The 26,917-nt window shown below is 63.5% G+C and overlaps 3 protein-coding genes across 8 annotated transcripts; 2 read left to right on the top strand and 1 right to left on the bottom strand.

The window, feature by feature from the left end:
- Nucleotides 1-8,230: 8,230 nt before the first annotated feature.
- On the top strand, nucleotides 8,231-18,136 carry RTEL1 (regulator of telomere elongation helicase 1). Of its 6 annotated transcripts, none has more exons than XR_008630285.1 (32): nucleotides 8,232-8,684; nucleotides 8,786-8,984; nucleotides 9,171-9,264; nucleotides 9,388-9,469; nucleotides 9,587-9,647; nucleotides 10,083-10,158; nucleotides 10,489-10,573; nucleotides 10,702-10,767; nucleotides 11,004-11,157; nucleotides 11,734-11,772; nucleotides 11,843-11,921; nucleotides 12,090-12,187; nucleotides 12,372-12,427; nucleotides 13,093-13,167; nucleotides 13,297-13,378; nucleotides 13,927-14,059; nucleotides 14,138-14,251; nucleotides 14,340-14,380; nucleotides 14,472-14,557; nucleotides 14,643-14,720; nucleotides 14,824-14,901; nucleotides 14,981-15,124; nucleotides 15,225-15,340; nucleotides 15,421-15,544; nucleotides 15,618-15,762; nucleotides 15,897-16,045; nucleotides 16,212-16,286; nucleotides 16,653-16,854; nucleotides 16,929-17,027; nucleotides 17,114-17,239; nucleotides 17,448-17,526; nucleotides 17,592-17,648. XR_008630285.1 is itself a non-coding variant. In XM_055140097.1 (32 exons), the coding sequence occupies exons 1-32, from the start codon at nucleotides 8,583-8,585 to the stop codon at nucleotides 18,060-18,062; spliced, it is 3,522 nt and encodes a 1,173-aa protein (XP_054996072.1). In that variant the 5' UTR covers nucleotides 8,232-8,582; the 3' UTR covers nucleotides 18,063-18,136. The 6 variants fall into 6 exon arrangements, 5 of the variants coding, with proteins under 5 accessions (XP_054996074.1, XP_054996072.1, XP_054996073.1 ...); XM_055140097.1 differs by lacking the exon at nucleotides 17,592-17,648 and adding an exon at nucleotides 17,800-18,136 and having other exon boundaries at nucleotides 17,326-17,526; XM_055140098.1 differs by lacking the exon at nucleotides 17,592-17,648 and adding an exon at nucleotides 17,800-18,136 and having other exon boundaries at nucleotides 8,233-8,684; nucleotides 16,656-16,854; nucleotides 17,326-17,526.
- A 519-nt stretch (nucleotides 18,137-18,655) lies between these two features.
- Nucleotides 18,656-21,993, bottom strand: ARFRP1 (ADP ribosylation factor related protein 1). The gene is made up of 8 exons (XM_055138086.1): nucleotides 21,879-21,993; nucleotides 21,705-21,803; nucleotides 21,349-21,436; nucleotides 21,141-21,223; nucleotides 19,819-19,900; nucleotides 19,644-19,714; nucleotides 19,456-19,556; nucleotides 18,656-19,391 (listed from the first exon to the last, which is right to left on the bottom strand). Exons 2-8 carry the CDS (start codon nucleotides 21,795-21,797, stop codon nucleotides 19,304-19,306), a joined length of 606 nt encoding a protein of 201 aa, XP_054994061.1. The 5' UTR covers nucleotides 21,798-21,803; nucleotides 21,879-21,993; the 3' UTR covers nucleotides 18,656-19,303.
- On the top strand, nucleotides 21,935-26,860 carry ZGPAT (zinc finger CCCH-type and G-patch domain containing). The gene is made up of 6 exons (XM_004620250.2): nucleotides 21,935-22,637; nucleotides 25,384-25,517; nucleotides 25,610-25,765; nucleotides 25,901-26,020; nucleotides 26,109-26,523; nucleotides 26,622-26,860. The coding sequence occupies exons 1-6, from the start codon at nucleotides 22,078-22,080 to the stop codon at nucleotides 26,758-26,760; spliced, it is 1,524 nt and encodes a 507-aa protein (XP_004620307.2). The 5' UTR covers nucleotides 21,935-22,077; the 3' UTR covers nucleotides 26,761-26,860.
- Nucleotides 26,861-26,917: the final 57 nt, after the last annotated feature.

The raw sequence follows: 26,917 nt of genomic DNA on the forward strand, positions 1-26,917 counted from the left end.
AACCTGGGTTTGATACCCGACTCCCATATGGTCCCCCAGGCACCCCCAGGAGTAATTCCTGAGAGCAGAGCCAGGAATAACCCCTGAGCACCACTGGGTGTAGCCCCCAAAACTATATATATACATGTATATATGTATACACACACACACACACAGATGGTATTGCCGCCTAGCTTGTATTGCTGGTGCTGTTTCCCTCAGGACATAGCAGGCCCATGGCACACCTTTTGGTTGTTTCCATTAAAACATAGGCGCTTCCACATTCAACAGAGAAGCGGCCAGGCATTCTGGTGAGCAGCGCGGCCTGGAAAATGCTCCGGACCCGAATTGGGGCCAACAACACCGGGGAGCCGGACGGAGGAGGTGCAACCTGCACACCTTCTCCAGATGGAGCCCTGGTGACACTGAGCAGCAACTAACACGGCTTCGGGATTCGGGACTAGGACACATCCGAACCTCGCGGCCGACGCGCTACCTTTTCTAAAACCTGAAAACATACAATCTTTTAATGGAAAACTAATTATCAAATGCTTCCTTAGTAGGGTTATCTTGTTCGGGGGTATAACTCCCACAACAATAGTGAGTTTTGTGTTGAAATATGGAACGTAATCAAGGTGAAGAGAAAATGAAGTGAAATTCATCAGTTATACAGTTGGGGTGGGGGGCGGGGGGTATACTGGGGATTTTGGTGGTGGAATATGGGCACTGGTGAAGGAATGGTGTTTGAATATGGTTTAACTGAGACATAAACCTGAGAACTTTGTAACTTTCCACATGGTGATAAAATTAATAAATAAATAAATAAATAAATAAAAACATAGGCGCTTCAAGGCTGGAGCAATAGCAAAGCAGGTAGTGCGTTTGCCTTGTATGCAGATGACCCGGGTTCGATTCCCAGCATCCCATATGGTCCCCTGAGCACCGCCAGGGGTAATTCCTAAGTGCAGAGCCAGAAGTTGACCCCTGTGCATCACTGGGTGTGACCCAAAAAGAAACAAATAAATCAATAAAAATTAAAAAAAAAAACACATAGGCACTTCTTGCTGTTTCTACAAAACCTGATTTCTGGCTTTTTTCTTTTCTTTTTTTATTTATTTTTTTTGCTTTTTGGGTCACACCTGGCAATGCACAGGGATTACTCCTGGCTCATGCACTCAGGAATTACTCCTGGCGTTGCTCAGGGGACCATGTAGGATGCTGGGAACTGAACCCAGGTCAGCCGCATGCAAGGCAAATGCCCTACCCACTGTGCTATCACTCTAGCCCCTGATTTCTGGCTTTTTTAAAAAAAATCCAGCTTTTTTTTTTATATTATGAGTGAAATGGCAGAGTCTCTTGCCCCCGCACCTGACTGTCTTCACCGGGGCCCCTTGGAGGGGGTGGGTTGCATTTCCCTCCCCACCCCAAGCAGAGCCCCCGCAGCCGAAGACCTCTGGAACCCAGCCACAGCCATGCTCAAGGCCACTCTCCATACATCCAGACGAGCCTCATGCATGAAGGAACCGGCAGAGGAACCCAGGTGTGCAGGGCTGACCCAGGGCTGAGATCTCCAAGGCTGCTCAGATCGGGACTGGGCCTCTTCCACCCAGATTCCCCCATTTTCCAGTAGCTGGGCGGTCACACCCACAAACTGCCCCCAGCACCGTGTAATCCCATCAACAGCCAACATCCAGAGACTATAAAACCAAGCTCCCAGAAGGAGACATCTTATAGTCTAGTTCTCCCTCTCGGAGAACCTGTCAAGCTACTGAGAGTTTCCTGCCTGCATGGGAGAGCCTGGCAAGCTCCCTGTGGCGTATTCATATGCCAAAACCAGTAACAATAATGGATCTCATTCCCCTGACACTGAAAGAGCCTCCAATGCAGCACCGTTGGGAAGGACGAGTAGAGAGAAGCTTCTAAAATCTCAGGGTGGGGCTGGAGCAATAGCATGGCTGGCAGGGCATTTGTCTTGCACTCGGCTGACCTGGGTTTGATATCCAGCATCCCATATGGTCCTCTGAGCACCGCCAGGAGTAATTCCTGAGTGCAGAGCCAGGAGTAACCCCTGTGCATCGCCGGGCGCGACCCAACAATAAAATAAAATAAAATAGGGGCCGGAGCGATAGCACAGTGGGTAGGGCGTTTGCCTTGCACGTGACCGACCCGGGTTCGATCCCCGGCATCCCATATGGTCCCCCAAGCACCGCCAGGAGTAATTCCTGAGTGCAAAGCCAGGAGTAACCCCTGAGCATTGCTGGGTGTGACCCAAAAAGAAAAAAAAAATAAAAATAAAATAAAATAAAATAAAATAAAATCTCAGGGCTAGGATGAATAGAGATATTACTGAGACCGCTCAAGAAATTCAACGATCAATGGGATGATGATGATGATGATGATGATATACATATGTATATGTATATATAGAGAGAGAGAGAGAGAGAAAGGAAATGAATAGATTCCTTTGAAGAAGATAGGCAAACGGCCGATAGGAACATGAAAAAGTGCTCATTATCACTTATTATTGGATAAATCCAAATTAAGATGAAATGAGTATCATCTCACAACAGTGAGCATGGCACATTTCCAAAAAGCTGGAGGGCCCTGAGAGTCAGTGCAGAGGGCAGCCTGAGTTCAGCCCAGCACCCCGCATGACTCCCCTGAGCCCTGCCAGAAGTGATTCCTGAGCACAGAACAAAGAGTAATCCCAGAGTACCACTGGGTGTGCCTCCCCCAGAAAAATGCTGGAGCCAATCTGTGTTGGTAGGGATGGGATAAAAAGGAACTCTCACCCCATCCACTGCTGGTGGGAATGCTGACTGGTTTAATCTTTACGGAAAAACAGTACAAAGGAAAATGAGAATTAAGCTGCCATATGATGCAGCGATTCTAGTTCTGGGTACCCACCCCCAGGAGACAACGACATTCTCTAGGAGGTATAAGCAGTACACTGTCCAGTGCAGCACTTTCTGCAACATTTAAGATGTGGAATCAACCTAAGTGTCCAATGGCAGCTGGCTGGACAATAAGAGCTACACACACATACACACAATGGAATATTATGTGGCTCCTAGAATGACATGATTGTGAAACTCGCTATAACTTGGTTGGAACTGAAGAATATCATGTTAAGTGAAGTGAGTCAGAAGGACAAACACGGGACTGTTCCACTTATCTGTGGAATACAGAATAACAGGACGGCGGAAAACAAGGGGTTAAAGAGGGAGGCTTAGATCACCCTGGCCCTAGATTAGAGAGCTGAAACAGGGCAGGAAAGAAGTTCGTGGTAAGACAGGGGCCTTGGCACACCTGTGGTGGAGCGGGGGTGATGTCTGCATAGATCCAAATCACAGAGGCAACAGCATGCAAGCAGGAGGCAAGTACAACAATGAAGCTTAAAAAGGAGGCAGGCGTGGGGCTGGAGCGATAGTACAGCGGGTAGGGCGTTTGCCTTGCACGCGGCCAACCCGGGTTCGATTCCCAGCATCCCATATGGTCCCCTGAGCACCGCCAGGGGTAATTCCTGAGTGCGGAGCCAGAAGTAACCCCTGTGCATCGCTGGGTGTGACCCAAAAAGCAAAAAAAAAAAAAAAAAAAAGGAGGCAGGCTGAGAGCTGGGGGGGAGCCTGGGGACACTAGTGCTGGGATTGGTTTGGGAACATGTGTCTGAAATGTAGCTATGAATGGTTTTGTAAATTACAGTGCCCCCCCTTTTTTTAAGAAGACACAGTGGCAACTTTATTTATTTTTGGGTCACACCCAGTGATGCACAGGGGTAACTCCTGACTCCGCATTCAGGAATTACTCCTGGCGTGCTCAGGGGACCATATTGGATGCTGGGAATCGAACCCGGGTCGGCCACGTGCAAGGCAAACACCCTACCGCTGTGCTATTGCTCCAGCCCCCACAGTGCCCTTAATTTTTTTTTTTTGCTTTTTGGGTCACACCCAGTGATGCACAGGGCTCACTCCTGGCTCATGCACTCAGGAATCACCCCTGGAGGTGCTCGGGTGACCATATGGGATGCTGGGAATTGAACCCGGGTCGGCCGTGTGCAAGGCAAACGCCCTACCCACTGTGCTATCACTCCAGCCCCCCACAGTGCCCTTAATAAGAGAAAAAAACAAGGTCAAAAACTAAGAGCTTCACATTCTCCCCCCCCCCCAAAAAAAAAAGGTTACGAGATGTTACTGTTCTTGGGTTCGGGTCACCAACCCACCTGCAGTGACCCTAGGGTATCCTGGTGCATTGGGGGCTGAATCGCCATCCCTATGGCCCAACAACAGAGACAGACGCACAAAGGAACAGGGGCCACCAGGCTGGTTGGTATCAGTGGCCGTTTCTTCGAGTCTCCTAGCGTTAGCTGTAGAAAAACCATGAAGGGCTGGGGGTGTGGTGGAACGTTATCATGACCCAGGAGCAGATGTGAAGCCCTTCCTCCAGTGTAGCTCTCCTAGGGGACTTACTCAGGACAAAATCTCATCTAAGTGCTCAGCACTCTAGATTCCTGTTAGGAGGTCTGCCCAAGGGCGGAATCCTATCTAAGAGTGTCTTGCTTTCTCCTTTCCTTAGCCAGTATCCATTTAAACAATCAACTTAAACTTACTAATATATCCAGTCATTTGTACGGACACAGTAAGAGAAATATTAAGCTTAAAAGGTGGTTCTTCCTGGGGACATCTCGCTATATATCCCAGACTACAGATCTCAGGATGCTCTCCGAGAGAGATGGAGGCTTTTAGGGCGGCCTCCAATTGCTCTATTTGCTCTCAATGGGACGAACATCTCTGAATGCAGCAGCTATGTGTATCCGGGTCGAGAACTCAACATGAGGAACGACTTGGCGCCAGAACTGCGCAGGAGGAAGAGAGCAGCGTGGAACGCCTTCAAGAGCGTCAAAGAAGTGGTTAAGAGGACGAAGAATCTCCAACTCTGGACACATCTTTTTGATTCCACCATTCTTCCTGCACTAACGTACGCCTCAGAGAGCTGGGCCCTACACAAACAGGATGAGAACACTATTCAGGTATCCCAAAGAGGAATCGAAAGAGCTATGCTAGGAGTATCACGTCTCACTCAAGTGGGAGAAGGAATCCGGAGTCCGACCTCTGTCGATGGTCAAGAATCAGGGATGCTGTCTCGTTTGCCACGATCAGGATCACAAAATCCCATTGGTCATCGATTTCTCAAGCAGGCTCAGTAACCTCTCCATTCAATCTATCCCTGAGATTTTAGAAGCCTCTCTCCACTCGGCCTTCCCAACGGTGCATGCCCTGTTGGAGGCTCTTTCAGGGTTGGGGGAATGAGATCCAGCTTGTTACTAGCTTTAGCATTTGAATACGCCATGGGAAGCTTGTAAGGTTGTCCCATGTGGGCAGGAAACTCTCAGTAGCTTGCTAGTTTCTCCCAGAGAGAGAAGGTTATAAGATATCGCTTCTGAGAGCTTGCTTTTAAGTCTCTGGATGTTGGCCGTTGATGGGATTACACACACCTGGGTTCCTCTGCGGTACCTTCATGCATGAGGCTTGTTCAAACCTGTGGAGAGGGGCCTTGAGCATGGCTGTGGCTAGGTTCTGGTGGTCTTTAGCCGGGAGCTCTGCTCAGGGCGGGGAGGGAAGCTGGAGCCCATCCCCTCCGAGGGGCCCCGGGGAAGACAGCCAGGCGTGTGGGCAAGAGACTCTCTGCATCGCTCTCTTCTGGGAGCTTGCTTATAAGTCTCTGGATGTTGGCTGTTGATGGGATTACACACACCTGGGTTCCTCTGCCAGTCCCTTCATGTGTGAGGCTTGTTCGAACATGTGGAGAGGGGCCTTGAGCATGGCTGTGGCTAGGTTCTGGTGGTCTTTGGCCGGGAGCTCTGCTCAGGGCGGGGAGGGAAGCTGGAGCCCATCCCCTCCGAGGGGCCCCGGGGAAGACAGCCAGGCATGCGGGCAAGAGTTTCTCGTTTGCCAAGACATCAAAAATCAGATGGACCAGACATGTAATGCGATTCAGAGACGACCGCTGGACTAGAGCTGTTACCAACTGGATTCCACGGAATGTCAAAAGACTGCATGGCCGCCCACCAACGAGATGGTCAGACTTCTTCGTCAAAACCCTGAATGAACGGTTTGAGGCTCTTCCTGTTCCTGGAGTGAGCAGATTTCATTGGGCTACACTAGCATGGGACAGGGACAAATGGAGACGTTACTGGTGCCCGCTCGAGCAAATCGAAGATCAATGGGATGACAAGTGATACAAGCGATACAGATCTCAGGCCAGGTCAGTCTTTTCTAACCCCAGCAGGATTGTATTCGGTCACTTCTTTGTTTTGTTTTGTTTTTTTGCTTTTTGGGTCACACCCGGTGATACACAGGGGTTACTCCTGGCTCATGCACTCAGGAATTACTCCTAGTGGTGCTCGGGGGACCATATGGTATGCTGGGAATCGAACCCAGGTCGGCCGCGTGCAAGGCAAACGCCCTCCCCGCTGTGCTATCACTCCAGCCCCCTATTCAGTCACTTCTTTATGGGTCATGACAGCACTTGTTCCCTGACAATGCTCTTAACTTATTATACTTCTTACGGTGCTTAGCCTGTCCCTTTTTGATGCCTAGGTAGTTTATGATTTACCCTGGGTCCATCCTTATCCCTCGCTGGGACCCCTTCTTTTTTTTTTTTTTTCTTTTTTTTTCTTTTTTTTGGGTCACACCCGGCGATGCACAGGGGTTACTCCTGGCTCTGCACTCAGGAATTACCCCTGGCGGTGCTCAGGGGACCATATGGGATGCTGGGATTTGAACCCGGGTCGGCCGCGTGCAAGGCAAACGCCCTACCCGCTGTGCTATCTCTCCAGCCCCCATGGGACCCCTTCTTTTGGGATTTTAGAAACAAAGGACAACTGAGACTTAGGTCAAGTAAATATGACGGATGTCCAGGAGTAAATATTATCCGGAGTTAACTCTAAGTTACAAAAGCATACATTGACTATCTTCCTGGGGCTCAAGCAATAGCACAGCGGGGAGGGTATTTGTCTTGCACGCGGCCCACCCGGGCTCGACCCCCAGCATCCCACATGGTCCCTCAAACACTGTCAGGAGTAATTCCTGAGTGCAGAGCCAAGAGTAACCCCTGTGCATCGCTGGGTGTGACCCAAAAAGCAAAAAACAAACAAAAAAATCAAAACCTATCTTCCTATATCTATACAAAAAAGGTCGTTGCTCTAAAATAAACTATGCAAAGGACATAAAGGAAAGAGAAAAGCAGTATTTCACTTAAATATAAAAAGTCCAGAGTCCTCAGAAGAATTTGGCACAAGTTACAGGTCTGATTTGGGGATATTTATGATTAAAAATTGGGGGAGAAAGAGCATAAAGGAGAGGTTAAAGCTAAACACAGAGGATTGGGAGTGCCTGATGGAACTGGGTGTGCCTCAGGAGCACTGTGATGGGAGTAACTCCCTGGGGGGGAGGGGGCGAAAGACAAGCCAATGTCAAGCCTAAATGCCTAGACCTGTAATCCAACAGTGAAACCTGTGAGGACGCCACAGTGGACACTACAGCAGCCCTTCACTGGAGTCTCCCTTCAGCTGATGACAACTTCAGAGAGGCCAAGGCAAGGAAAGTTGGGCGTGAGGACAGGGGCAATGGGACGGCGCCTCTCTAGCACAGAGATAAGCCAGGTTCCATCCTACCCTGGGCACTGGCAGTGACCCCTGAGCACCGCCGGGGGTCACCCCAAACCACAACAAAGCGAGGCAAGCTCTCTGCGGCCAACGGGGCCAGGTGGGAGAACTCCAGGCTGCTCCCAGCCCGCAGCCCGCAAGGCAGAGTGCCCTGTCCTGCAGCGGAGGGAGCTACTCCAGAGGAGAAGTTCACAAGGGGGCACTGGACACTCCAGGCCCTCCAGGCGCGCAGGCCCAGCAGCCGAGCCGGGAGAGGCCAGCAGGCGTGTGCTAGGGCGGCCAGTCCCCTGCACAGACCGACACCCAGACACCGAGAGCGTGCTGTGCGGGCGGGTGGAAGCCCACGAGGACCCCGTCTCCCGGGCCGCGGCCTCTCCTCCCGCTCCAGCCTCTTGCTCCAGCCCCGCCGGCGGACACTGGCCCCGAGTCCCGCACTTCCAGAACCATCAGCAGGACGGTTCTGCGTCGCGCAAGTGGACCAGATGGGGTGGGCGGGGCCGGAAGTGAGGGACCGGAAACGGGGCAGGTCAGTTTCCGCCGGAAGTGAGGCTCTGCCCGCCAAATCCGAACGGGCGGCTTGGCGGGCCAGGCCGGACCGGGGCGCCGGGTCCAGGGAGCTCCCCGCAGAGGCTGCGAGACGCGACACCCAAGTACCGGTCTCCCACCCGTGCTCGGGGCACGCGCGGGCGGTGCTCGACTACAACTTCCGGCAGGCCTGGCGCCGGCCGCGGGCCTGGCCCTGGCCGCCCCGCCGCGCTGCATCCTGGGACCTGTAGTTCCTCGCGCGGCGTGGTTCCGGGGGGTCGTGGCGGGGAAGGGCGAGTTCAGGCGTCCGGGCTGCCCCGCAGGGGGCCCAGCGTCTGTGCCCTGCCCGGCCCCCTGAGCGCCGCCCCGTCTGTGCCCCAGAGCTGCCCGACGGACGCCGCGACCACCCGCTGCCATGCCCCGGGTCACGCTGCGCGGGGTGGCCGTGGACTTCCCCTTCCAGCCGTACCCGTGCCAGGAGGAGTACATGAGCCGGGTGCTGCAGTGTCTGCAGGAGGTACGGCCGGGCGGGGGCTGCCCCGCGCGAGGGGCGGGGTCGGCCGGCCCGGGCGGACCGGACAGTGCCGGCCCCGCCCTCCCGCGCTGCTGTCCCCCCAGAAGGTGAACGGCATCCTGGAGAGCCCCACGGGCACCGGCAAGACCCTGAGCCTGCTGTGCGCCACGCTGGCCTGGCGCGAGCACCTGCGCGACGCCCTGTCCGTCCGCCAGATCGCCGAGAGGACGGCCGGCGACGCTGTCCTCTCCCTGGACCCGGCGTCCTGGGGGAGCGGGGCCGCGCCCGCTGGAGATGGCCCGGGTACAGCCCCCACTCCAGTCTCCGCCCTGACCCCACCTGCCGCGCCTCTGCTGCACCCATTCTCGCCGCCTGGGCAGAACCCTGGACCTGGGCAGGGCTCATGGGCTGGACCCTGTGGGCAGCCCCGAGCGTCCCTGGGCACCTCTGTTTTGTGCTCAGGGGCCTCTGACTGTTTTTTTTCACCAGCTTGCTATGCGGATATCCCAAAGGTCATCTACGCCTCCAGGACACACTCACAGCTCAGCCAGGTCATCGGGGAGCTGCGCAGCACCTGCTACCGGTGTGTCCACAGTCCCGGTTGGTGCTGTGCTGCCCGGTGTGGGAGGAGGCAGAGCAGGCCCCTCCCAGGCCCGGGTGCTCCCTGCAGAGCCCACATCATGGTCCCCGCGTGCCTTCCCCACAGGCCCCGGGTATGCGTGCTGGGCTCTCGGGAGCAGCTCTGTGTCCACCCTGACGTGCGGAAGCAGGAGAGCTGCCACGTGCAGGTGGGCTGCCTGGGCGAGGGCAGGACACTGGGGGCGGGCAGTTCTGGGTGGCCGTGGGCGTACCTCCTCTCCCCCAGCCGGCCACAGGGGTCCCTGTCCTTGCTCTCCTGCTCTCAGATCCACTTGTGCCGCAAGAAGGTGGCCACGCGGTCCTGTCATTTCTACAACAATGTGGAGGGTGAGGCCGTGGTTGTCTGGTGCCCCCTGGGACGGCCGTGGGCAGGTGTCCGGATGGCCTGGTGGCAGCTCCTCCTGGAGGCTGCCTCAGGCGTTCCCTTCCTGTCCCTTCCTGTGGGCAGCCTCCCTGGTTTTCCCGAGCAAGGGTCATCCCCTCTGGCCAGCTGCAGAGCTGGGCTCCACTCCCCTGCAACATGTTGGGGAGTCACAGGGGTGGGGGTCTCTGCTGGGAAATGGTGCTGGGAGGAGGCTGCGCTGCCCCAGGACAGGCCAAGGTTGGGGGTCCCAGGTGGCCTGGTTGGGCCTGGTCCCATGGAAGCCGGAGACCTTTGGCACCCAGATGGCCGGCAGCAACCCGGGGAGGGGACCGGTAACTGCCCTCCTTGTGGGGACCCTGAGGCCCCCAAAGGCTTATGTCTTCCCCGACTGTCCCTAGAGAAGAGCTTGGAAAAGGAGCTGGCCACTCCCATCCTGGACATTGAGGACCTGGTCAGGGCCGGGAACAAGCACAAGTGAGTGGAGGAGACTGGCTGCAGGCCTGTGTGCCTCGTCCTGGGCTCTGCCCTCTGGGACTGAGTGGGCGTCCTGGCCTCCCCGACCCCGCCGCTGTCCCTCGCACCTGGCTCCTCGGGACTGTCTGGAGTGGGGCGGGGGAAATCGCAGAGAGCTCGGGTGTTGTCGGGAGCCGGAGCTCTGCCATGGGCCTCCCTCCAGGCCCTGTGACCACCATGTGTCAGTGCAGCTGTGTCCTCCCAGCTCAGCCCACCAGACCCCGTGTCCCTGTAGGCCTGGGTGTGAGGTTGGCTCTGCAGTGCTCATGGTCGTTCTGCCTCCCGACCCAGGCTGTGCCCCTACTACCTGGCTCGGAACCTACGGCAGCAGGCAGATATCATCTTTATGCCGTACAACTACCTGCTGGACCCCAAGGTGAGGCAGGACAGGAAGGAAGTGGAGGGGCGTGTCCTTGAGTGTCGCAGCGTTCTCAGACCGCAGCCCTGCTGGCCCCGGCCCACGTAGCTGGCACGACCAGCTGCCACCAGCCCCTCTCACCCTAGAGTCGCCAGGCGCACGGCATCGACCTGAAGGGCGCCGTCATCATTTTTGACGAGGCTCATAATGTGGTGAGTGTCGGGGTGCCAGGCCCTCCGCTGTATCCAGGGCCTCTGTTCTGTGCCTCCCTCTGCCCTATATGGCCATACCAGCCCTTGCCCCCCAGCGCTGCTCTTGGCAGGGGTCACAGGGGTGGCATGTCGACAGCTTAGTTCATCCCGAGCCTTAGCGGCTGGACAGGACGGGTCTGGGCTGCCTTGCCTTGTGCCCAGCTCCTGCTCGCTCTGACGTCGCTGTCGGCTCCCAGGAGCGTATGTGTGAGGAGTCGGCATCTTTTGACCTCACACCCCACGACATTGCCTCTGGGCTGGACACCATCAGCCAGTTGCTGGAGGAGCAGGCCCGGGCCGCACAGCAGGGGGACCTGGGTCTGGCGTTCAGTGTGGACTCCCCCAGTGCAGGTGAGCGGTGGGCAGGGAAGTGGGGGCAGGGGAGCCATGGTGAAAGCCGGGTGGGCCCTGACCCAGCTGAGCAGGCGCTGTTCAAGGCGGGCCTTTGGGGTGGCACCAGCTCTCGGAGGGGTGAAGCTGCCGCCCTCTTTCTGGCCCCCCTGAGCCCACCGAGCCAGTGAGGGAGGCTCTCAGCCATGGACGGCTTCCCGGCCCTGAGGCCCTCTGCACCCTGAGTGTGTGGGGTAGAGACTGGCTGTTGGGGCTGGTGCACCCGTGGGTGTCCGGGGAGACCCTGGGTTCTCGTGGGCTGACCAGGTGAGTGGCTGTGTCCATGGTCAGTGTTGCAGCCGTGAGCCCCCTCCTTTGCTCTCCCTGCTCCTGTCCCCATGGTGGCTGCTGTACCCTCTGACGGGCCGTGGGGGTGGATTTGGCTGCCAGTCTCAGGCTCCTTGTGGTGCAGGGGGTCTCGGCTGCGCTTGCCGTGAGCCTGCTGTTTGTCTGGGTCTCTGCAGCATGGGGGTCTGCACGGTGGGGGTGGGTGCCTGTTCTGCATCTGGGGTTGGCACCAGCCCTTGTCTTGTGCAGGGCTGAGCCTGGAGCTGGAGGATGTGGCCAAGCTGAAGAGTGAGTATTGCTGCTGGCGGGGGCTCTGGTAGCCAGCCGGGGCGGCCCTGACCGTCCTCGCTCCTTGCAGTGGTCCTGCTCCGTCTGGAGGCCGCCATCGACGCCGTCCAGCTGCCAGGAGACGGAGGGGGCGTCACTAAGCCCGGGAGGTGAGGCGCCGGCACCTGCCACCCACGGGCCTTGGCCTCACTCTGGAGGTGTCCTGCCACTCCCCCACACGTGTGGCCCGTGGTGGCCGGGAGCCCGTCTGAGCAGAGGACAGGGCTGGGCGTTGGTGCCGGCGCGACACCCCTCCCCCCACGGCTCTCTCCTCCCAGCTACATCTTCCAGCTCTTGGCCGAAGCCCAGATAACGGCACAGACCAAGGCCTGCATCGTGGACTCCCTGGAGCAGATCATCCAGCAGCTGGCCGGGCGTGAGTGCCACCGTGTGCTGCCCCTGTCTTGCCGTGCCCCTCGGGGATGACTGATGACTGTAGGAGGCTGTGGGCAGGGTCTGCCCGGAGCCCGGTCACCTGGCGGGTTAGCGGGTAGCGGGGGCCTTCTGCTGGTTTGTGGCTCCCAGGGCCCGTGGGAGGTCAGTGGACATTGCTCCCACAGGAGCAGGCCCGTTCACACACACGGCAGGGCTGCAGAAGCTGGTGGACATCGTCCAGGTAGGACTGGGGCAGGCACTGCCCTGAGCGTGGGCTGCCCACCACACGTCCTGTCAGCCCCTGGTGCCCAGGGAGCAAGGACCTAGCCGCCATTCCTCACCCAACTGAACCCTTCTCTGGACGGCCAATGGGCGTCAAGAGCGAAGTTCTGGGGAAAGCACTCGCCCCGGCCTGCTGCCCACAAGCCCACCCTGACCTTCCCAGCCCCTGCTCGCGGCCCCTCGCAGCCCTTCTCTGCCAGTCTGGCATCTCCACGACTCCGGGTGGCCCAGGGAGGGTGTGGGTGCCGGGGCGCTGGTGAGGGGGAGCTCCACAGTGTGCCCACTGTCCCCATCAGCGGGGCCTGGGGCCAGAGACAGCCTCTCTGTCCCCTCTTGCTCATCGCCATCAGCGTGAGGCTTGCTGGCCCGTGGGGGTGCTGCCTGGGGCTGGGCCCGTGCTGGCATTAGCAGGCAGGTGACCACATTGTCCTCTCCCCCTTCCTCGCGTGGCTGGCCCTGGGGTCCTGGCACTGTTGGCTGCTGCCAGCCGCCTCCACGTGCCCCTTGTGGGGGTGACAGGAGCTGCGGTTGCTGCTGCCTCGGCCCCTGCAGGTCACCGAGATGGCCCATCACTGCCCACTGCAGGGCCACAAGTCCTGCTGAGCGCTACCCACCCCTTTCCAGATGGTCTTCACCTCAGACTCTGCACAGGATGGGCCTGGCTCCGGGGGGGATTTAGGAGTCTCTCAGTTCTACAAGGTGCGGGCACTGCCCAGGACTCCCGGCGGGGGGGGTCTCTGCTGGGCACTGCCCAGGGCTCCCGGGGGTCTCTGCTGGGCACTGCCTCGGGCCCCTGTGGGCAGCTCTGCTCATCTGTGGTGCCCCCAGGTACACATCCACCCGGACACCAGCCAGCGGAGGACAGCCCAGCGGGCAGATGCCTGGAGCAGCCCCGTGGCCCGGAAGTCAGGTGGGGGCAGTGCCCAAGCCCAGGTGCCTCATTCCACGCGGCTCAGCCCTGAGAAACGCACCAGTGCCAAGCTGGCTTCGCCAGCGCCCAGAGCAGCTCCCACGGGGAACTCCTGGCTGTGCCCCCACTGCTGCCCTGGGGCCCATGGACTGGGCAGGGGTTACTGCTTGGGCGCGGGCTCATGTCCCCGCTGGCGTCAAGCTGGTCTGGTCTGGTCTGGGCCCAGGGCTGTGCACGCTGGCTAGTGTCTGAGGGCCCAAGTTGTCTAGCGTGCGGTCACTCTAGCCTGACCTCTGCGGCGGGTCTCAGGCTCCTGCAGTCATGCCCAGCCCCAATGTCCTCACCGGCCTCTTCCTGAGAGTCACAGGGGCCACGGGAGTCGGGCCGAGCATGGGGTCCTTGGTGGGGATCACTGGCCCCCCCCGTCGCTCCTCCCATGGGGCTGGTGGCCAGGAACTGCCCCCACCCGGGGGTGGGGATGCTGGCCATGGGGGTTAGCTGGCACCCTGCCCCAGCTCTTGCGGCCCACCCTCTGACTCTGTCCCCAGGGAAGGTGCTGAGTTACTGGTGCTTCAGCCCTGGGCACAGCCTGCGGGAGCTGGTCGTGCGGGGTGCCCGCAGCATCATCCTCACCAGCGGCACCCTGGCACCCGTGGCCTCCTTCGCCCAGGAGATGCAGATGTGAGGTTGCTTCCTATCCCTGGCGTCTCCCCCTCGGGGTGCTGGGGTGTGGCCTCACCACCTCCCTCCCATCCGCAGCCCCTTCCCTGTGTCCCTGGAGAACCCTCACGTCATTGGCCAGCACCAGGTCTGGGTGGGCATCGTCCCCAAGGGCCCAGATGGAGCCCAGCTGAGCTCGGCCTTCGACAAGCGGTAGGACGGGAGTGGCGGGGGCTGGTGGGGGCTGATGGGGGCAGGAGAGGCCGGGCGGGGACCCAGCTCTGGTGTCCTGTGCTTCCAGGTTCTCCGAGGAGTGCCTGTCTTCCCTGGGGAAGGCGCTAGGTGAGACTTCCCTGGGGCCTGGGGCCTCCTGCCCCCCTGCTGCTCTCCCCTCTCCCCCCCCCCCTTCTAACTCGACGCGCTCGACCTGCAGGCAACATCGCTCGTGTGGTCCCCCACGGGCTCCTGGTCTTCTTCCCTTCCTACCCGGTCCTGGAGAAGAGCCTGGACTTCTGGCAGGTGCTCCCCGCCCTGGCCCCCGGGACGCCCCCAGAGCCAGAGCTTGCCCGCCTGTGTGCGACCCGGCCCCCTGCCCATCCTGCAGGCCCGGGACTTGGCCAAGAAGCTGGAGACCCTGAAGCCCGTGTTTGTGGAGCCCAGGGGCAAAGGCAACTTCTCCCAGGTTGGTGCCCCCTCACCCCTGTGGCCCTGGGGCGTGACCCTGGCTCAGCTGTCCCCTCTGCTGCCCCGCTGAGGCTCCGCCCATGCCTCCTGTCCGCTTGCAGGTGATGGACAGCTACTACGCGCGCATCGCGGCCCCTGGCTCCAGCGGAGCCGCCTTCCTGGCCGTGTGCCGGGGGAAGGTAAGGTCACGCAGGGGCGCGGGTGGGACCTGAGGGGCGCCAGGTGGGGTGCGACTCCAACGCTGCCACTGCCTCCCAGGCCAGCGAGGGGTTGGACTTCGCGGACAGTAACGGCCGGGGTGTGGTCATCACTGGGCTCCCCTACCCACCGCGCAAGGACCCCCGAGTGGTCCTCAAGATGCAGTTCCTGGATGAGATGAGGGGACAGAGTGGGGCAGGCCAGGTGAGGGGCTGCCCGGGGGCAGGGCCTCGGGCCTGGCTGGGATAGACGCGGGTGGGGGCGGGGCCGCCCGGCCTGACCCCCCAGCCGGACCCGCACGCAGTTCCTCTCTGGGCATGAGTGGTACCGGCTGCAGGCGTCCAGGGCCGTGAACCAAGCCATTGGGCGGGTGATCCGCCACCGCCACGACTACGGAGCCGTGTTCCTCTGCGACCACAGGTGAGCTGCCCCCGGGTGGGGTGGGACGCGGGGCGGGGGGCGTGGCCCGCTGGCGTGAGGCTGACGCTGCAGGCCCCCAGGTTCGCCCACCCTGACGCCAGAGCCCAGCTGCCCTCCTGGGTGCGCCCCCACGTCAGGGTGTACACGAACTTTGGCCACGTGGTCCGCGACGTGGCCCAGTTTTTCCGTGTGGCTCAGAAAACGGTGAGTGCAGAGCAGGTTGCCCTGGGGAGGGCCAGGGGCCCCGGGACGCCCACCCAGCCGTGTCACCGTGCAGATGCCTGTGCCCGTCCCCCGGGCTGTGTCCCCGGGTCTCGCTGCCGGAGAGGGTGTCGTGCCTCCTGCGCCAGCCAGCCCTCTGCCCACAAGGCAGGCCCGCAGTCTGGACCTGCACGTACCCAGCCTGCAGCGCGGAGACGCAGGTACTGGGCAGGGGTCCACGGGGGCGGGGCCACAGTAGGGCGGGGCCCGGCGGGGGTGGGGCCACAGCGGGGGCGGGGCCGGGGGCCGGGACATGCGGGCTCTGCTGTAGTGCCATCAGGACACTGCCCTGCAGGGTCCCCGCGCTCCAGGGACGTGGTGGGCAGCCTGTGTGTGGAGTACGTGCAGGAGATGGGCCGAGTTCCGAAGAGGCCCCAGGGGCTGCTGGCCGCCCTGGAGCGGAGCGAGCAGCAGGCCGGGGAGGTGCCTTGCGGAGAGGAGGAGGTGAGGCTGGGCCGGGGGCTGAGCGGGTGGAGCACCGCGGCCCCCAACACCCCTCACCTGCCCGGCGTGCGCCTGCCCGGCCTCTGCCCAGAGCCGGTGTCCCGGTGCCCTGGCGCCCTGCCAGCTGCAGGCCGGCATCGAGACCCCAGCCCCACTCCCTCTCCAGCACCAGGAGAGACCGGCAGGCCCCACAGCCACGAGGAGAGGCGGGAGGAAGAGGATCAGGCTGGTCAGCCGCCCGGTATGGAGCCCCTCCCGCCCGGGCACCTGGGGAGGCAGGACGCCCCGACCCACAGGACACCGCCTCCGCCCCTGGCCCTGGCCCGCCTGCGTTTCTTCTCAGCACTTCACGCTGGAGCACGTTGGCCCCCACTGAAGGCGCCGGCACGCCTGCCGCCGGGCGTCCCCTCCGGGCAGCCTGGGTGTACTCCCCACGCTTCTCAGGAGCGCCAGGAAGCAGCCGGCGTGAGCCGCGCTGACGACCTCCCACCTCCTGGTGCTGTCGTGGGCACGGGACAGGAGTCACCAGGGCGGGGGTGTCCCCAGCCAGGGCCAGCCCCTGTGTGCCCCACTGCCCAGTCACGCTGACGGTGGCTGGACTGCCCAGCAGGAGGGCCCGGCGGACCAAACGCAGACGGACAAGGCCAAGCTGTTCATGGTGGCCGTGAAGCAGGCGCTGAGCCCGGCGGCCTTCCAGGCCTTCGCACACGCCCTGCGGGACTACAAGGCCTCCGACGACTTCCAGGCTCTGGGCGCCCGCCTCCGCCCACTTTTTGGCGAGGACCCCAAGAAGTACTGCCTGTTCCAAGGTGCTGTGCCGCAGGGTGGGTGGGAGCCTGGTGCAGGCAGGACGCAGAGACCCCCACGCTGAACCTCCCCACAGGCTTCTACCAGTTTGTGCGTCCCCACCATAAGCAGCGCTTCGAGGAGCTGTGCCTGCAGCTGACGGGCCAAGGCTGCCTGCCCAGGCCCGCGGCCAGCGGTGAGCCTGACCCCTGCCTCCTGTCCCTCGGTGCATGGCGGGCACTGTCCTCTCCCTGGGAACCAGTTGGTGTCCTGTGTCCCCAGGTTCTTCAGGAAAGAAGGAGTTGCAGCCCAAGCTGACAGCATCCCAGGGCACGGCCAGGCAGCTGAACCCTGGAGAGCACCTGAACCAGGGTGGGCCGCACCTGACCACTGGGGCCGCCCCTGCAGGTGAGCAGAGCCCCCGGGCTGGAGCTGACGGGACTGGACTCTGCAAGCAGGACCCTCAGGAAGGTCCTGATGGCTGCTCCCCACAGAAGCCCCGGGGCTGGAGCCCTCGAGTGCGACTTCCGAGGGCCAGTACCTGGAGCGAGTGCACAGGGCCCTGGGGCCTGGGGGCCGGGACCAGCTGCAGGCTGTGCTCGTCTCCTACCGGCAGGACGGTGACCTGGGGAAGGCGCTGGCTGTGGTGGCTGACCTCACCACGGAGAGGCCTGAGGACTTCCCCCTGCTGCAAGGTGAGTGGGCGGTCAGGTCCTGGGATGGGGGCAGGGGCTCGGAACTGAGTGTGCCCCGCCCCCAGGCTTCGGCGCCTTCCTGCGGCCAGAGCACCGGCTGCAGTTCCTGCAGACCTGCTGCGACCTGACCGGCCTGCCCGCGTGCCCCGAGGAGCTGCCCGGATCCCGCCCGGGGAGCCCCGACCCAGACCCCGGGACCTGCAGGCCTGGTGGGTGACCTGCTCCCTCGCCCCCAGCAGCGCCAGGCGCCCCCCACCATTCCTCTGTCTCCAGGGAAGGCCACGTGCAGAACGCCCCCGAGGGGACTGTCCGCCCTCCCTGCGGGTGCCTGCTGCCCCGGCTGCAGAGAGCAGGACGTCCTCTTCCAGTGCCCCTCCTGTGCGGCTCAGCGCTGCCGCCCCTGCTGGAGACCCCCGGCTCGGGCTGCCAGACGGTGCCCCGTCTGCGGCAGCGCAGTCCGCAGGCGCAGACTCACGCAGGTGTTCTGGCCCGAGCGCCAGGAGTGGGGTGGCTGCGCAGGCGCACCCCAAACTTAGTAGCCGGGACCCTCTGGGCCTGCTCTCAGGGTGCTGCTACAGTAACAAATAAAGCTCAGGACCAAAATCTCCAACGCCGGGAGTCTGGCCTGGGAGGGAGGGGGTAGCTGGTCAGGTGCAAACTCCAGCCAGGGCCCTGGAGGCTGTGTGCAGTGCAGAGGCCAGTGTCCACCTACCCCTCAAGGGACCCAGAACACGGGTGACCGGGGTGGCTGGTCTACGGCCGAGAGGGCACCCAGGGCCTGCCACAGCAGTGCCACCGCACCACCCTGGGCCTGACCCTCAACTTGCCCAGCTTCCCCTCCCATGGTGCCTCCCACCAGCCAGTGGGCAGGAGGGGTGGTGCGACTAGCATGAGACCAGGCCTCCAGACCTTGTTCCTAGGACCCTTGGGGGCCACAAACCATGGCCCCATGTCCTGGCCATCCTGCAGGAGGCGTGCGAGTGCCCTCACCGTCCTGGGGCCACGTCCCCCGTTCTGGGCGTGCAAGGCATGCTTCCTCCTCCAGCACCAGTCCCGTCCCCACTACCCCTGTGTTTGTTCCACCCCACCCTCCTGGGCCTCACCCCCAAATTCTCCCGGGGAGGCCAAGAAGAGGCTCCATAGTTTATTTATAGTCTCTTGTAATCCCGGCTGTCAGCTGTCTGGGTGCAGTGTGGCAGGACCCTGCAGAGAACCTGGGCACGCCGCCCCCATATGCCCCCTCCCCGCACTGGGTCAGAGGGCGGGTAGAGTTGGCGCTGTGGAGGGCAGGGCAGGTCAGTCTGGGAGTCCATGAGGGCAGGGCAGTCCAAACTTCCTGGGAAATGCTCTGCTCTGGGGAGCCGGCTCTGGGAGGCTGCTCTGCACCGAGAGGCCCTAGGGAGAGGCAGTGCCAGCCCGGACTCGCCTCCCCTGCCCTGGGACCTGACCCCGCCACGCGGGCCCCGCAGGGCAGCAGGGGCGCACAGCCTGACCCTTCTTTCCTGCTGGTATCTTCCCAGGGCCAGGCCCACTGGGCAGGGGCTCCCACAGGGGACACAGCAGAGCACGTCCCCGCCTGATCCTAAGCCCTGGCAGGTGCCCTGGGGTGGAGTGACTCAGGGTGAGGGGGACCCCGGGCTGGAGCCGGCCCATCCGCCCGACTCCCCTGCACAGAAGCCCCAGGGCTCACACGTTTCCAGACACAGAAAAGTTTGTCAGAGAGAATCCAAAGCCTTTGGGACTGGGAAGAGGAACGGCCGGAGGGCAGCAGGGCTGCCTATGTGATGTCCGTCTGCCGCGGCGGCCGGCGCAGGTTTCGCACCACGCACTTCACCATCCACTCGATGCCCTCGCGCACACCCTGGCTGTGAGAACAATGGGTGTGAGTGTGGGCCTGCTGGGCACGGCCCGTGGGGGTCAGGCACTCACCCGGTGAGGGCCGAGCAGGCCTGGGTCAGGCAGTCGCGCCGGCCGATCTTGGACGTGCAGTCGCTGAAGGCTGTCTTGAGGTCGGGGATGGACAGGCAGGTCTGCGGGCGGGCGGGGTAGGGGTGAGGAGCTGCCCGGGCCCAGGTGGTCAGTCTGATGGGCAGCCCACCCAGACCCTGTGGGCTCACCTCCACGTCCTGCTTGTTGGCCAGCACCAGGATGGGGACACCGTCCAGAGCCTCACTCGTGACCATCTTCTCTGAGGAGGGCGGAGAGTTGGCCCGCGCCCCTCTGTCCTGCCCTGGACCCAGCCTCCCGGGCGCACGGAGGAGGTGGTACCCCCCCGCCCCTCGCCGCACCCACCAAAGGCCTGCTTGGACTCCGACAGCCTCTCCTCGTCTGTGGAGTCAATGACGTAGATGACACCATGGCACTCTGCGTAGTACTAGGGAGCAGAGAACACGGCTGAGCCACTGGCACGGACGTCCCGCGCAGGCCCCAACCAGAGGGCCCTTTGGGGGCACACGGAGTGTGATGGCCCGAGTCCCTCCAGGACGTGGCTGCTGACCCAGGGCCAGCCTGGGCAGGGCCCACCGAGGGAGCCTGTGGGGCCTCCTGCTGGGGAAGGGTCGCTGATGAGCCGCAGGGCCAACAAGGTGCCACCTCCAAGCCTGGTGCTTCGCAGCCGGGCACATGCCCAGAGACCCAGAAGCCCCATCACTGAACTGCCAGTGAGAGGACAGGCAAAGGGAACAGAGCACCTCTGGCTGGGGACCCGTAGAGCCTCAACAAAGCATCACCTGACAATGCCTATCCCCAGAACTTGGGCCTGGCCCCGGTGTGTTGCTGGTTCTGCAGGGCTGCGGCTGTGGAAGCCTTGCCCGGCCTGTGCTGAGGCCCCACACCTGCACGCATACTTGCGCCCACACCTGTGCTCTCACCTGTGCCCACATCTGAGCTTACACGTGCACCCATACCTGCAGTTTACACCTACGCCCACACCTGAACTCAAACCTGCGCCAACACCTGTACTCACACCTAAGTTCATACCTGCGCCCATACCAGCACTCAGCGCTCACATCTGCACCCACACCTATGCTCATACCTGCGCCCACACCTGCGGCTCACACCTGTGCTCTCACCTACACTCTTACCTGTACCTGTATCTGGGCTCACACCTGTGCCCACCCCTGCGCTAGCACCTGAGCTCATACCTGCAACCACACCTGCGCTGGAGAATGTGGACAGAGGGGGTACAGGCCCCACATCTGTACTGCTCTAGCCGGGACAGCCTGCCCGTGACACCCCAGCAGGAAGTCAGGCTGTGTTCTTGGCAGCAGCACACAGGGCCTCTGAAAGTGCCCCCTCAGAACAGAAAAACAGGGGCCGGAGCGACAGCACAGCAGGGAGGGCGTTTGTCTTGCACACGGCCCACCCGGACTCGATCCCCAGCATCCCATATGGTCCCCTGAGCACCACCAGGGGTAACTCCTGAATGCAGAGCCAGGAGTAACCCTCGAGCAACACTGGGTGTGACCCAAAAACCCCAAAAAAAAAATTTAAATGAACAGAAAAGCACCAAGGGGCACCCTGGGGCAGACAGCGGAGCTAAGGCACGGAAAGGCCAGCCCAGCACTGAGTCAGTGGCCCCGGCTTCTCGCTCTGGGGGAACGTGGGGGGCTCACCTTGTCCCACAGAGACTGCAGCTCCTCCTGTCCCCCCAAGTCCCAGAACATGAGGCGCGCCTTCCCCACGTCCACGGTGCCGACTGTGGAGAGGGAGATGGCGGTGAGAGGCAGCGGCTGCCCCCAGCCCCGCCAGGCCTCATCGAAGGGTAGGGTGGCAGGAGCAGGGCGCCCCCCCCCCCCCGCCGCCCACCGGCCCAGGCCTCACTGTTGAGCCCCACGGTGGTGGTGATCTTGGACAGGCTCATGCCCTTGTAGCTCCTGTTGAAGCGGGTCTTGGACTGCTCCAGGAAGGTCTGCGGGGAGAGCGCGGTGCTGTGCCTGGGCCCCCTCCTCTGGGTTGAGCAGGCTGGGCGAATGCGCGGGGGCGAGTGGGGGGGCGAGGGGGCGTCGGTGGGGGTGCGAGGGAGCAGGGAGGGGGCGGGGCAGGAGGCAGGGGGCAGAAGGCAGAGGGCAGGGCGCGGGCAGGGGGCGGGGCCCGGGGCGGGGCGGGCGCGCGAGGGGCCGGGGGGCGGGGCGGGCGCGGGGCCTGGGGCCCGGGGGCGCGGGCCGTGGCCGCCCTACCGTCTTGCCCGCATTGTCCAGGCCCAGGATGAGGATGCAGTACTCGTCCTTCCGGAACATGTACTTGTACAGGCCGGACAGCAGCGTGTACATCCTGCCCTGCGCACACAGCAGCGTGGGCGCCCGCCCCGCCGCGCCCCGCCGCGCCCCCAGCCCCCGCCCGCCCCGGCCTACCTGCGCCGGCCGCGCCGACCCCGCGCCGCGCCCCTCGGGCCGGCCCGGGCGGACGAGGCGCCCACGCACTTCCGGCGGCGCCGCGCGCGGGCGGAATTGACGCGCCGGAAGGGCCGCGGCCGCTCTAGCCGCTCCAGCCGCGCTCTATGGCGGAGGCGCCGCGGGCCGGGGGCGGCGGGGGCGGCGGGGGCCGGCACCGATGGACGAGGCCAGCCTGGAGGCCGCGCTGCGGGCGGCGGGCGCGCAGCTGCAGCAGGTGGAGCGCGCCCTGGGCGCCGGCCTGGACCCCGCCGAGCTGGCCGACCTGCGGCAGCTGCAGGGCGACCTCCGGGAGCTGGTGGCGCTGACCGAGGCCAGCCTGGAGTCGGTCCGCCAGAGCCGGCGGCTGGCCACGCTGGACGGGCCGGCGGGCGCGGCGGGCGCGAGCGCCGGGGCGGGCCCCGACGGGGAGCCCGACCCCGAGGGGGAGCCCGACCCCGAGGGGGACCCCGACGCCGCGGCGGAGCCCGACCCCGAGGCGGACCCCCGGCCGGACCCCCAGGCGGACCCGGGCCCCGGCCCCGACCCCGCCGCCTGGGCCGGCCGCACCGTGCGCGCGCCCTTCCGCGGCGCCTGGGGCCCCCCCGAGCACCACAACGCCATGGTGGTGGGCGCCGAGCCGGCGGGCGTGCGCGTGCTCTGCTTGTGCCCCACGCGCGCCGCGCTCAAGCCCTGCCCCTTCTTCCTGGACGCGCGCTGCCGCTTCCAGGACAGCTGCAGGTGAGCGCGCGCGACCCCGCCGCGACCCCCGGGGAATCCGTGCGGGTCGTCGCGTCTCCCGGGGACAGGCGGCCGCGGCTGCGGCTTGAGCCTTCCGCGTCGGGGTCCCCGGTCCGGGCCTGCCGGCCGCCCGCCACGCCCCCTCCGCCCCGGCGCTGAGTTGGCTGAGTTGGGCGGTGTCGGTGTCGTGCGTTTAACCCGGACCCCCAGGTGCGCCCACTCGGCCTCTGCCAGACTGACTAGGAGCTCCCGTGGGGGGCCGCAGTCTCGGCCTCCAGGCCATGCTGCAGCTGTGACTGACCGGCACCCGTGTCCTCTGCAACCCCATTCATCGGAGGCTGCCCGATGGGGTGCCCTTCAGGTCCCGTCCCACGGGACTGAGGACACTCAGCGCTGGTGGCTTCCCTGTCGCTCATTCAGGGGCGCTGACTCGGTCCTTTGGCTCTCAAAAGGTGCTCGAGGCCTGAGTCTCGTGGGCCGTGGGCCCGGCCGGAGTCGGGCTGGCCTCCTGCCCAGAGGCTCTTTCTGGAGGGGTGAGGGCGCGGCGACGGCCCTGCGGGACCCTACAGGGCAGCTGCTGGCTCCGTTGTGCTGGGCCGTGCCACACTGTTCTGTTGTCTTGCCTTGGGGCTGCACCTGCTGGCGCTCGCCCAGCTCGGCTCACTCCAGCCGGGCTTGGGGGAATCGTCAGGGTGCCGGGATCAAACCGGGGTTGTTGTATGCCAGGCCAGCGCCCTCACCGTGTGCTTAACCCGAGAGAGGCCTTGGCCGCCACCTTGCTGGGTCTGTCCCTGCCTGAAGGGCTCTGCTGGTGCAGTGACCGGCACGCCCACCCGGGACTCTCGGGCAGAGCTGCCCCCGCTCCCGTGCTCCTCGTGGGGGACGGCTCTCCCCCGGTCCCAGCACTGAGTGCTGCGTGTCTGCACGCGTCCCCCCAGCCCCAGACGCCTCATTTTCCTGGACATCTGGGCGAATCCCACAATGCAGGTTGGGGTCCACGGGGACCCCCAGGCCTCCACAGTACTTAGTTCCTGGTGGATGCCGTGGTCACCACTGACCACCTCCCTCTGCTGTGCCGTGTGTCCTGGCCGAAGCCCGCTGGCTACGCTCCCCCATGCCCTTTGCTTGCTTCTTGGGCCGACTTGAGGTTCTTGAGCACCTTTGAGGCAGATGCTTCATTCTCTGGCAGTAAAATGCTTTATTCAGGGATGTGATGGAGGGAGGAACATGTTCAGAAGACAGCGCAGGCTTCTGGGGGGGAGGGGGAGGCAGTGCCCCGCCTCCTCCTGCTCTTGGGGTCTGGGCTCGGGAGGCCTGGGGGCCCCCCTGTGTTCTGTTCCCTCCCCTGGTGCTGTCTGCTCATCCGTGTGCTGACTTGTAATTGTGTCTCTGCTGCCCCGTGGGTCCAGCGAGCGGTCAGGTGGCGGCTGCCTCCTCGCCTGCAGCCAGGAGAGCGTGTCTGGTCTGCTGAGAGCCTCCTGGTCTGCTGCCCGCCGGGAGCCCAGTCTGTCGGGGCGGAGGGAGCATGGTGGCCGGCCCCTCCCCACACGGCCGTGGTCCTTCACACTCTGGGCTCGTGTGCCCTCCCTGGGCCCCTCCTGCTCCTGGGCAGCGTCTGGGTCCCCTTCGGGGGGTGGCCGCTGTTCCTGCCTTGGCCTCCCGCGCCTGGCCCTGCGCCTCCACTCCCAGCTCTGTGTTCTCGGTTCCTTTCGCCGCGTGCTTTTCCGTGGGAGCAGAGGAGCTGGCAGGGGCCTTTGGACGGGGCTTGGCGTGACCCCTAGGGGTCACCCTCTGTCTTCCAGCACAGGGGTTGCCGCGGGGCACGGGGAAGTGTCTAGGGCACAAACGTGGGTCCACTCCCGACAGGGCTTTCTGGGCACTGGCTCCGCCCCCCAGCGCCCTGTGGCCCTGAGGCCTCTGGCGACCCATGGACCTGCCCAGCGCGGCTGCCTGCCCCCCTCTCCTGGGCTCCGGGCACGGCTGTTGCTGTAGGGTTTGTGCCCAGTACATGCAGCTTCTCTCGGGTCCTCTGCACTTTTGAGACGGCCACCGCTGCGGGGGGGCTGTGCCTCCCGATGGCCGCCCCCACCGCGGGCACACGCGCCTGGCCCAAGGAGTGTACAGGTTTAAGGTTTTTCTGTTTTGAGAGTGTTTGAGGAGGGGTTGGGCTGTACCCATCAGTGCTCTCGGGGGCCGAGCACTGTGGGACTTGTACCCCAGCCTTGGGCTCAGGGCCCTTGTGCTCAGCCCTTCGCGCCCTTGCCCACCCCTTCAAGGGTGTGGTGTTGCCCCAGATTCTCCCAGAAGGGACCAGCACGTGCCGCCAGCCTGTGTGAGCGTGTCCATAATAGGGACTTGGTTGGTATCCCGAGCAGCTGGCCCTGTCTGGTGCTCAGGGGTCACTTCTGGCGGGGCCCAGGGCGTCAGCAGTGCCAGGGCCTCCCCGCTATCCTGTCGCTCTGTCCCCCCTCTCTCCTGGGCACGGCAGGGTCTCACCGGGTGGGTAGGGCCTGGCCCTGCGTAGTCGCTGCCGCTCTCAGCCAACCGATGATCCTCCTGCCATGGAAGGTCCCGTGTCTGCCTGCAGCAGACGCCCAGCAGGAGCCTGTGTGCACACACATGCCGTGCTCATACATGTGCAGTGCTGCATGGGTGTGTGCACGCGCTCTGCAGCACGGCGTCCAGGCCCGGTCTCGGGCGCCCCTGCCTGTGGCCGTGTGTGATCCCCGCCCTGCTCCTCTCCCAGGTTCTCCCACGGGCAGGTGGTCTCTGTGGATGAGCTGCAGCCCTTCCAGCCCCCGGACCTGAGCTCCCTGCAGGCCGGCTCTGCGTGCCTGGCCAAGCATGAGGACGGCCTCTGGCACCCGGCCCGGATCCTCGGTGAGCCGTCCTGCTGCTCTGCCCACGCCCCTGCGGTGCCTGCGGTGTGGCCTGACCTCCAGGCCCTCGCTGTTGCCTGGCTTTGTCTGCAGATGTGGACAGCGGCTACTACACAGTCCGCTTTGACACTCTGCTGCTGAAGGAGGCCGTGGTGGAGGGGGACAGTGTCTTACCCCCGCTGCGTGCCGAGCCCCCCACGTCCTCCGACTCAGAGAGCAGCGACACGGATGATGCCAGCTACGCCCGAGGTAGGTGGAGGCCAGCCCCCAGACCAGGTGCCCGCCAGCGGCTCCTGCCAGGTGTGAGTCCTGGGCTGCTGCTTCAGAAGGCAGAGCCTGTGGGTGCAGGGCCCACCCCCCGCTGAGCACTGCCTGTCCTTGCAGTGGTGGAACCTGACGCTGCCCCCAGCGGGCCCTGCAGCTCCGCCTTTGCCGGCTGGGAGGTGCACACACGTGGCATCGGGTCCCGTCTTCTGGCCAAGATGGGCTACGAGCCTGGCAAGGGTAAGTGCGTGTGCCCCGCAGTGGGCGCTGGGCTTCCCTGGCAGAGGCCGGCGGCGCCCACAGCCACACCGCCCCTGTGTGCCCCCAGGTCTGGGCCCGCGGGGCGAGGGGCGGGTGGAGCCCATCCACGCTGTGGTGCTGCCGCGGGGCAAGTCGCTGGACCAGTGCGCGGAGATCCTGCAGAGGAAGACCAAGGGCGGCCAGGCCGGTGCCCCCAAGGCCCCCAAGAGCCGGAGGCGTGGCACCGGGGCTGGGGGCTGCCCGCCCCCTCGCAGCGTGTTTGACTTTCTGAACGCCAAGCTTCAAGGCCAGGCTCCAGAGGCGCCTCCAGAGGCTGGAGCAGCGCCCCCGGGCGGGAGGAGGAGCGGCAAGGACTTGTACCACGCGGGCAAGAGCGCCAAGCGGGCACTGGGCCTGCAGCTCTTCCACACCCAGGAGAAGATCGAGCAGGCCCAGAGGGACATCAGGGGCATCCAGGAGGCCCTGGCCAGAAACTCCGGCCGGTAGGTGGCGCCTGCGGCAGCCCTGTCAGCTGGCGGGCGGGTGGGGGGTGCTGGGAGGGCCCCTGGGAGCCCCTCGTGACTGTGAAGCCCCTCCCCAGGCACGGCGTGACCGTGGCCCAGCTGCAGGAGAAGCTGGCCGGGGCCCAGCGGCACCTGGGCCAGCTCCGCGCCCAGGAGGCGGGCCTGCAGCAGGAGCAGAGCAAGGCGGACACCCACAAGAAGATGACCGAGTTCTAGAGCCGCGGACTTGGCCCCAGGAGGACCAACAGCACCTGCGGGGGGGAGGGATGGGCCAGGGCTGCTTCCACGGACATTAAAGACGTTCTGTTGTTTTCCACTGGGGTCCCAGCTGGCTGCGGCAGGCCAGGAGGGTGGGCCTGCTGGGCGCCCTTCC

Source organism: Sorex araneus, chromosome 5 (genome assembly GCF_027595985.1).
Source record: "Sorex araneus isolate mSorAra2 chromosome 5, mSorAra2.pri, whole genome shotgun sequence".
In the NCBI taxonomy this organism is placed as follows: Eukaryota; Metazoa; Chordata; class Mammalia; order Eulipotyphla; family Soricidae; genus Sorex; species Sorex araneus.

Bases quoted from the DNA above. Each gene is read 5' to 3' on its own strand.
- RTEL1 (XM_055140097.1), top strand. From the start codon at position 8,583: ATGCCCCGGGTCACGCTGCGCGGGGTGGCCGTGGACTTCCCCTTCCAG. The intron at 14,252-14,339 runs GTAGGACGGGAG...CTGTGCTTCCAG, and splicing joins AGCTCGGCCTTCGACAAGCG to GTTCTCCGAGGAGTGCCTGT. The intron at 16,855-16,928 runs GTGCTGTGCCGC...ACCTCCCCACAG, and splicing joins GAAGTACTGCCTGTTCCAAG to GCTTCTACCAGTTTGTGCGT.
- ARFRP1 (XM_055138086.1), bottom strand. From the start codon at position 21,797: ATGTACACGCTGCTGTCCGGCCTGTACAAGTACATGTTCCGGAAGGAC. The intron at 21,437-21,704 runs GTAGGGCGGCCA...CTCTCCCCGCAG, and splicing joins TGGACAATGCGGGCAAGACG to ACCTTCCTGGAGCAGTCCAA. The intron at 19,557-19,643 runs GTGAGCCCACAG...GCCCGCCCGCAG, and splicing joins CCAACAAGCAGGACGTGGAG to ACCTGCCTGTCCATCCCCGA.
- ZGPAT (XM_004620250.2), top strand. From the start codon at position 22,078: ATGGACGAGGCCAGCCTGGAGGCCGCGCTGCGGGCGGCGGGCGCGCAG. The intron at 22,638-25,383 runs GTGAGCGCGCGC...CTCCTCTCCCAG, and splicing joins CGCTTCCAGGACAGCTGCAG to GTTCTCCCACGGGCAGGTGG. The intron at 25,766-25,900 runs GTAGGTGGAGGC...CTGTCCTTGCAG, and splicing joins TGATGCCAGCTACGCCCGAG to TGGTGGAACCTGACGCTGCC.